General features: G+C 43.3%; 1 protein-coding gene across 1 annotated transcript; it reads left to right on the top strand.

The window, feature by feature from the left end:
- Positions 1-520: 520 nt before the first annotated feature.
- On the top strand, positions 521-3,581 carry LOC147868077 (uncharacterized). Its single transcript, XM_087315017.1, has 5 exons — positions 521-1,111; positions 1,722-1,828; positions 1,919-2,051; positions 2,156-2,350; positions 2,688-3,581. The coding sequence occupies exons 1-5, from the start codon at positions 830-832 to the stop codon at positions 3,015-3,017; spliced, it is 1,047 nt and encodes a 348-aa protein (XP_087171143.1). The 5' UTR covers positions 521-829; the 3' UTR covers positions 3,018-3,581.
- The last annotated feature ends 5,571 nt before the right edge of the window (positions 3,582-9,152 follow it).

The raw sequence follows: 9,152 nt of genomic DNA, 5'->3' as shown, positions 1-9,152 counted from the left end.
GTATGTACATATCTCAAAGTGGAAGGAAGGAAGCTGAATTGAGATATTCTACACCATTCTTCTTCTTCTTCTTCTTCTTCTTAGCAAGGCCAGAGAAGAGAAGAGAAGAGAAGAGAAGAGAAGAGAAGAGAAGAGAAGAGAAGAGGAGAGGAGAGGGGGGGGGGTCTTTGGAACCAGTTCCAGTTCCTGAGACGGCGACGGCGACCGCGACCGCAACTTAAAAATCCTTCATCGTCCATACACGCAGAGCTACTAAACCCTAGACGCAGAAATTAGAGATCTAAATAGCTCAGGGTTTCCTTCTTCTTCTTCTTCTGTGAAAGAGATCTACACAAATTTAGGGTTTCATTCCCCATCTTCGTTCTCCTTCCTTCCCTCTTCTACGAGAAGACAGAGATCCAGAGCCACTAGGGCTCCTCCGATCCTTTTGTTCTTTCTCCTTTCTTCCTAATCTTCTTCTGTGAAAGAGACTTGAAGAGACATTAGGGTTTCCGTCTCTTCTTCCTTCTTCCTTCTTCTTCTTCTTCTATGCTTTTCCAAATAAAAAATCTGTGACATAATCTCGCTCCTTCCACAACAAACCTTCTTTGTCCCTGCCGTAAACGAACGCCTCTCCCACCTTCACAACCACAACTCTAACGCTGGACATAGGTACTGAAAGCTAACCCTAACCCTAACCCTAATCTGCTCGTCTTCTTTTTCTCCATCAAAACCTACCCAAACCTATGCTATATTTCTCTGTCTACAAGCAAGCCAACTTGTGACGTTTCCCTTTTCTTCTTTCCTATTTTTACTTCCACCATTTTTGTCCTCATCAATCATCGGATCCATGTCGAAAGGTGACGCCATTGTAGCTAGATCCTGCTCGACGGAGGAGGATATGGTGAATTCTTCCTTCGCCGATTCACTTTTAGATCAGCAGAAGCCTTCTGCAGCTGGCCAGGGGAGTTCCAAGGTTGTTCGCAGCCATCGCGTTGCTCCTCGCACTCCTTCTTGTTCCTTCCCTGCAGGACTTGTTTCCCAAGAGCCTTCTTCGCCTGAAGCGGAATACATTCTTTCCTCGGATCTACAACCTCTACAAGGAGACGTAGACATCTGTGAACTGATTGAGGTATTCATCATTCTATGTATGTCTCTCTCCTCCACTTTCTAGAGCCCTATGATCTCTCTCTCTCTCTCTCTCTCACTATTCTCCTCTTCTCACGTGGCCACCGGATGTCTTTTTTCGGACAGTGCTTTGTACCGCTGTATATTCTATCTGAAGATCTCTACCACGTTCTCAGATATGGATTTACAGAACTTATTTTCCTTATCCGCGTGTCATGATACTCCGTCTTATACCTCTCGCTGCATCTTGTTCTCATGTTTCTCATGCATACCTGCATTTCTACCCTTCTATGGATTATTTCTTCTCATATGTATAGCCATTGTTTCTCTCTCACTGTTCGTTCCCTCTGATTTTTAATCGGCATTTATTTATCTCTTTCTTTCATTCTGTGCAACTATCATTCCTTATATCTGCATGCCAAACGCTCCGTGGAACTGTACCTCTATTCTACGGAATGCTGTGTTCTTACTCCTGAGACCTCCTCTGTGTGTGGATCTGCCATTACTCATATACGTGGAACTTGGTTTTTCTCTCTTTCTGTGAATCTCTTATTCTTTCTTTGTGTCTTTTTGTCCCTCCTTCTTATACACATTACAATGCTTCTCCTGTGCAGACATTACCACAGCGTTTGGACTCAAAAGATTGGGTTTCTGTTACCGAGGCACTGAATTGCACCAGACAAATAGCGATTTTCCACACAGCTTCAATGGCTCATATCCTGTATTTTCCAAACCATTCTAAATTGTCGTGTCTACTTTGAATATACACATTAGACTGACGTAAACACTGGTTCTCTTTGTGTTGATGCAGAGGTTTGGTCGTTCCACTGGTTGTTAAAGCCATGAAGAATCCCAGGAGCGCTCTCTGCAAAACTGCTATCATGACAGCCGCAGATTTCTTCAAATCTTTCAAAGATCAAATGCTTAATTTCATAGATGATCTGGTATGTTATTAACTTGCAGAAGAATAAAATGGAGGAAAGATGCACTGATTTCTCTCTGTGCGAGAGGTCATATTTTTGACATGAAGTTTCTTCCATTTCTGTAGCTGGTACAACTCCTGCTCAAGGCTTCTCAAGACAAGAGGTTTGTTTGTGAGGAGGCAGAAAAGGCGTTGGTCGCAATGACGACATGGATCTCTCCAAAAGAGCTTCTTCTGAAGCTACAAGTTAATTTGGAGCACCGAAACCCTCGAGTAAGAGCCAAAGCATCTTCTTGTGTGTGCCGAAGTGTCTCCAAGCTGGTAAGGTTCCATCTCCTCTTTCATTCTTAAAAGCTATGGTTGCATACATTGATGTTGATCACGAGGAGAATATTTGACAGTTCAGTTAGGGAAAATAGGATGGATAAGTTATATTTCTAAAACTGTCTATGACCAGAAGCTAATGTGTACATCAAGTATAATTGAACACTTAGATGTGCGAGTAAATTTGACATGAAATCTTGTGCCATTATTCGTTATGACAGTAAGTTGCATGTTCTGGTAGATTCACCCATTATTTCATGGAATTTCATATGTAGTATGATGCTCACAATGAGATGAAACCTCAAGACCTTGACCAAAATGTGGAAATTGGCAGGGAGTTAAAGGTATCAAAGATTTTGGTCTTGAAACTCTTATTAAGATGGGGGCATCGCAGCTGAATGATCAGTTACCTGAAGCTCGAGAAGCAGCCCGACAGCTAGTTATGGTTATCCGAGAAGCTCACGATCAACACCAATGCTTGCAAGATCTAACAGTAATTGAGCAACCAAAACAACCATCTCACGAACTTGAAGAGCCTAAAGAGATTGAAGAAGCTAACGAGAGTAATCAACCTGAGCAATGGGAGCAATTTTGTCAACGGCAACTCCCTCCTGGTACCGCTCTTGCTGTATTGCGAGCTACCTGTGTCATTGCTGCCAATTGAACAATGAATGGTGAAACTTTGATCAATCAATTGTAAGACTTTGGTGAATCAATGGTAGAACTTGTTTTGTTCTGGTTCTGTAAAGTAGTAATAGTACCACAGCCTTGTGTTGGACTAGGACCTAACTTCTTCAAGGCATATCCTGGCTGTGTATACGAGCTTTGAGAATTAGTAAGCAAGGTTTTTCTTCATGCTTTCCATTCCCATGATGACATTGCAGGAGAATTAATTGTCTGGATTCGGAAAGTGTAGCTATCCCATAGCTGCGTGTAGTAGCTATTTTGTCCAGCCTCTACTATCATCATTAATAGTTGTTGCATTGTAGTATCAATCATACCCTACTTTTCGTGAAGAACAAAAAAACAAGACATTTAGTGACTATTAGGCTTCCATTGAAATCCTATAACTGGTTTATAACATCTTTTAGTACATTGGATGATGTTTTTCGTTTTTGCTTGTATGCTTTTTTCAAGTAAATCACGAATGAATGATGGAAGGAATGGTTCGTAATTCTGGATCTGGTTTGTAACGTTTTTAGTACATTGGATGGTGTTTTTCGTTTTACTTCTAAGCGTTTTTCAAGTTTATCACCAATGATGGAATATATCACTGCGGTGAAGCATGTTTAGGAGATTATGAAAAGGCTATCATTGTCGATTATTTTATATATGACAGTAGGTAAACTACAGAAAACCATAGTATTGATGTCTGTCAAATAAAATGTAGGATGTTAATCTATTTTATAGAAATATTTTGATGTAGGAGACCTAGCCTATGCTGTTTTAAGTATGAGCATCTTATTTCAATTTTAAACTAAGCACGATTCATTTGATTAGTGAAGCACTTGGATGTATCATGGATATACTGGTCACATGTTGAACAATGTTTATGCATGCATTCAGAAATTTGGGAAGTAAAGAAATGTAGTAAATGCCACATTGGTCCAAGAATGATCATGTCTAGAATGAATTTGCTTGCAACTATGACAATTGTATATCATTATACCAATTCTTCCAAACCGAATCTTGCTGTGCACGTATAGATCATTGAGGGTTGAGTTTTTGGGGAGGTTAGAAAGGGCCGATTGCCTTTCCATGAGTTGTCCAAATTGAAAGCGTACATGCACTATCAAGGTCAAACTGAATGTGTAATATAACAAAACAAGAATATTGATAATCATAAATAAATTTGTAGAAGATCAAACTAGCATATTGTGGTTTCTAAAACAAAATGACCCACTCCATACTCAAAATTGTTTTTGAAAATGTAATTAATTATAACCAAGCAACTCAATGAATTCAAATGTTTGTTTTGAAATATATGCATCGATTGAGGTTCGACATCAAAATAAAGCCCAAAACAAGTAAGCCTTGGTTGAAAACCATTTTTTATGTAATGGAGAGAACATTAGAGGATCCAAAACAATGGAAATACATGGGGCCCAACAAAAAGGCATGAGATTTACCTTCAACTATTTAAATACTTTATTATGTCATGAAGGTTTCCAATGGTAGACTCTAGATGGAGGGGAATGTCTCCCTAACTTTCTCGGTTCAGACGTAATGTCAAATTGCATGTCACAACTTTTCTCTTTTGCTTGAAAGGTTGGTTGTCTACAAGTACACCGATTTATGTGTATATGCAATAAGTGCCAGTTGAGACGTATATGCAAATGCCAACAATTTCAACCAATGTAATAATTAAATTTTCAATGACTTTTACCTCGATTTACTTGCTTATGTTCTTGGGGACATGGTCAACCTAAGGTTCATAGCAAAAAAGGGGAATCTATCAATGTGAATATCTAGTTAATGTTGGAGCATTTTTCGAGCTTCTATTTAGAGGAGAATCGTTGGCTTTTCAAGAAACATTGGAAGTTGCTCTATTGTTGGTTTTATCCCAACTTAATTATGAACAAAGGTTGACTCTCTCATTTTCTCTCACCATCATATGATCTTTGGATGCCATGGGCCATCTTGAGTTGTAATTCATATTTTAACAATCTTAGTCATGAGATCTACATCATACCAAATCTAGAGGAAGGAGGTACCATAAAGGAAATGGCATCGCATTGTCCTCCATTGCCACAATTAGTGATGGGTGGGTGGGTTCACGAATGTGGATATCGATGATGTTTGAACAAGCCATCAGTTTTGTATGTATCGTTGTTAGATCAAGTGGAGAGTTGACGTTGGGCATGGTCGAACAAGTTGGAATGTGCGAGACATAACATATTCTTTGAAAGGGTATATTATAGACATCACTATTGAAACCTCCTAGACTTTGTCAATCACAAAGGATGTGTGTGGATTGTTAACTATAGTGGAATTGTTGCATGATATTCACATCCTCTTGTTGCTACTCATTGGACTAGAGAAACTATATTGTGCATTGACCACCTAAAAAGGTTGACTTACTAGCACTCAAACAAAAGATGTGTAAGAATACACCAAGTACCCCAAGGTGGACAAATCAACCCACAATATTGACCATGCACACACACAACAGTTAGTTTTGGATGGATTATGCAAGAGGGCTTATTAACCCAATCAAAACAGTTAGTAGTTGTATTCAACCCTTGGAAGGAAAGGACAGAGGAGGCATATATTGTGGAGATATGGTCACCTTTGATCACGTTTATATACTTAGTCCTAATGGTTACAATCCTTAGTAGTTAATTAGACTTGGAAGAAGAGAATACACAACGTCCTTAACAATATGATGGTGCTCTTGAGTATAAGTCTCCGCCAGGTAGTGAACATGATGTAATGTTGTAAACCATGTTTACCTTCGATTATTCATTTTACACTAGTAATGTGATGAAGTCTTCAACACACTAGGTGTGCTCGGCTATTATTCGCACACAAATCAAACCCATCACTCCAAAATCAATCCTGTCTTGTATGCAAAATTGACACTTCAAGTTCTTCACTTTGTATCCAAAGTGTTGGAAGCAATGTCGTCTGTGCGGAAGATCAAGAAGCACTCGATTCCTGTTTATTCCCTGTGAATGACAGAATGTAGGTCGTTGCACAGAGAGAGAGAGAGAGAGAGAGAGAGAGAGGCACAAAAGAGTCTTTCTATTGCATAAACTAGAATACAACAACCAACCTCACAAAGAGGTTACAAGGTCACTATATATAGTGACCAACTTAGGGCAACTACCCTTTATGCTAATTACATAAATGGCCAAAACGGGATAGTGTGAATACGTCCATTATACACATGTATTCGACACTCCCCCGTAATGGGCGTATACATGGGTTATCTAAGATTACAGGTATAGACTTAGGTTCTCGGACATATCAGCTTTGTTCGAGTCGGCAGGGTCCGAAGGCAGAAGACCGAACTGGTCGGGTCGGAACAGTTGAAGCCGATCATTAAGGAACTGATGTCGGTTGTCGGGAACCATCCTGCTCTGTGTCCGGCTCTAACCGGACTGGTTTGTCGTTACGCCCATCTGATGCCGAAGAGACCGAAAACGGTCTGCCGAAAGACACTTGGTCATTCCATCTGCGACATTGTCGGTTGTGGATATTTTCTCTAGACCGATTTTCCCTGAGATGACGCAGTCCCGAACGAAGTGATATCGAACGTCGATATGCTTGGAGGCGTTGTGGTGAACCGGATTTTTCGACAAGGCAACAGCACCTTGACTGTCGCTGTAGACAACTGGAGCCGAGTCATGGTCGACTTGTCGAAACGTGTGCGCCAGCCGACCAAGCCATAAGGCTTCTTTTGCTGCGTCGGACGCAGCTACATATTCTGCTTCGGTCGTTGAGGTCGCTGTGCATTCCTGAAGTTTCGACTTCCACGAGATTGCTCCATTGCCGAATTTGAAGCAGTATCCGGTTGTTGATTTCCGACTGTCTATACAGACGGCGAAGTCCGAGTCGGTGTAACCGACTACGCCTGAGGTTCGGTTCGAACCGAAAAGAATGCCGTGATCTTTTGTGCCAGCCAGATATCTGAACACATGCTTGACTGCGTTCCAATGCGATCGGCCAGGATTGTGCATAAATCTGCTGACGACTCCTACGGCGTGAGAAATATCAGGCCGTGTCGCGACCATCAGGTACATAAGGGAGCCGACTGCCGGTGCATACGGTACCGACTTCATATCTTCCCCCTCCGGACCGGATGTCGGGCAGTCTCGCTGAGAGAGCCGAAGATTCATGGGGAGCGGGGTTGAAGCAGATTTGGCTGATTGCATGTTGAAGCGTTCCAAGACACGTCCGATGTAGTCGGTCTGAGACAAAAAAAGATGTCGTTGATCGCGATGCCGACTAATCTTCATGCCGAGTATGTGTCGTGCCGGACCGAGGTCCTTCATGGCAAACTTCAACCGCAGTTGCCGAACGAGATCGGCAAGTTCGCCCGAGTGGCGTCCAGAAATTAGCATGTCGTCCACGTAAATGATGAGGAAGATGGGTGATCCATCTTGAGCTGTGTTGGTAAAGAGACAATGGTCCTCATCGCTTTTTGAGAAGCCGATCGATTGGATGAAGTCGTCGAACTTCTTGTACCATTGTCGCGGTGCCTGTTTGAGGCCGTATAGACTCTTCCTGAGTCGGCAGACTAGATGTTCTTGGCCAGGTGCCACGAAGCCTTTTGGCTGCTCCATATAAATTTCCTCCTCGAGATCACCATGGAGGAAGGCTGTTTTGACATCTAGCTGAATCAGCTCCAGGTTGTCGGCTGCCACGACGCCGAGCAGAAAACGAAGGGTTGTCATTTTCACCACTGGTGAAAAAATCTCGTCGAAGTCGACGCCATATTCTTGTCGGAAGCCCTTCGCAACCAATCTGGCCTTGTACTTTGGGGTGGTCGAATCAGACGTCTCTTTTAGTCGATAGACCCACTTGCAAGGAAGAGCACGTCGGTTCCTCGGTAATTCGACCAAATCCCAAGTCTTGTTTGCCCGAATGGAGTGCATTTCCGACTCCATCGCCAGATGCCAGGTGGCCGAATCGACAGATGTCGATGCTTCTTCGTAAGACGTCGGTTCGCCGGCGTCGGTGAAGAAAATTCCAAGAGAATACCTCTCCGGAGGTTGCGACAGTCTCTCGGATCGTCGAGGTATGATTGGACTGGTCGCATCAGGTATCGAGGTCGGATGGTCCGAAACCGAAACATTCGGCTGTGCCGAGTCAGAGTTGTCCGAGTCGGTAGTATAAGGTTCAGCTACCCGTGAAGCTGACCGTGTGTTGAGAGCGGGGCCTTCTTGAAGGGTCGGCACATCGGAGAATGTTACCCTTCGGACTTCGATCGGTTTTTCGACTGATGGATTCATAGCCGACTCGTTGAACACAACGTCCGAACTTCGAACGATTTGTCTGCGTTCGGGGTCCCAGAGTCGGTATCCCATTTCGCCGTCTGATCCATATCCAAGGAAAATGCATTTCCTGGACGGAGGTGCAAGTTTTCGGCGATCATCTTTCGGAATGAGGGCGTACGCCTCGCATCCGAAGATCCTCAGCTTGTCGTAATTCGGCTTGCTGCCGATCCATAGTTCCTGAGGAATTTGAAGTCCTAGAGGTCTACTTGGCGACATATTGATTATGTGTACTGCCGTGAGTAGAGCCTCTGCCCAGAAGCCATCCGACAGTTCGGAGTGTTGGAGCATGGAAACTATCCGTTCTTGGATTGTCCGATTCATTCGCTCTGCAATCCCGTTTTGCTCCGGACTGTGTGGTGCCATAAATTCACGTCGGATGCCGCGTTGTCGGCAGAATTTGACGAATTCTTCTGATTTGAACTCTCCCCCATTGTCGGTCCGAAGGCATTTCAACTTTCGGTCGGTTTGATTTTCCACCATAGCGAGCCAATCGGTGAAGATCGAGAAGACCCGATCTTTGGTGCGAATTGGATAAGCCCACACTTTTCGAGTCGAATCGTCAATAAAAGTGACGAAGTAAGATGCACCGCCTAGAGACTGATGCGGCATTGGGCCACAGACGTCCGAATGGACTAAGTCGAGAGGTCTCGTTTCTCTTGGTGCTGATGTCGGGTGTGATGCGGCTGCTTGTTTGCCATACTGGCAGTGCTCGCAAAATTGATGGTCCGAGAAGGAGAGTTTGGGGATGTATCCGGCTCTAGATAGGTGCGTGATGCCGGCCTTGCTGAGGTGTCCCA

The sequence above is a fragment of the Azolla caroliniana genome, unplaced genomic scaffold (genome assembly GCF_043228905.1).
Source record: "Azolla caroliniana isolate FFs.n. ecotype wild unplaced genomic scaffold, voAzoCaro1.0.p SCAF_1, whole genome shotgun sequence".
NCBI classification, from domain to species: domain Eukaryota; kingdom Viridiplantae; phylum Streptophyta; class Polypodiopsida; order Salviniales; family Salviniaceae; genus Azolla; species Azolla caroliniana.
Note: the sequence above shows the minus strand (reverse complement) of the source record. Positions and strands in the feature narration are given on the sequence as shown.

What these genes read in the sequence shown, in the direction of transcription:
- LOC147868077 (XM_087315017.1), top strand. Translation starts at nt 830, where the DNA reads ATGTCGAAAGGTGACGCCATTGTAGCTAGATCCTGCTCGACGGAGGAG. An exon ending in ACATCTGTGAACTGATTGAG is followed by an intron (nt 1,112 to 1,721) that starts GTATTCATCATT and finishes TCTCCTGTGCAG; the next exon opens with ACATTACCACAGCGTTTGGA. An exon ending in TTAATTTCATAGATGATCTG is followed by an intron (nt 2,052 to 2,155) that starts GTATGTTATTAA and finishes CCATTTCTGTAG; the next exon opens with CTGGTACAACTCCTGCTCAA.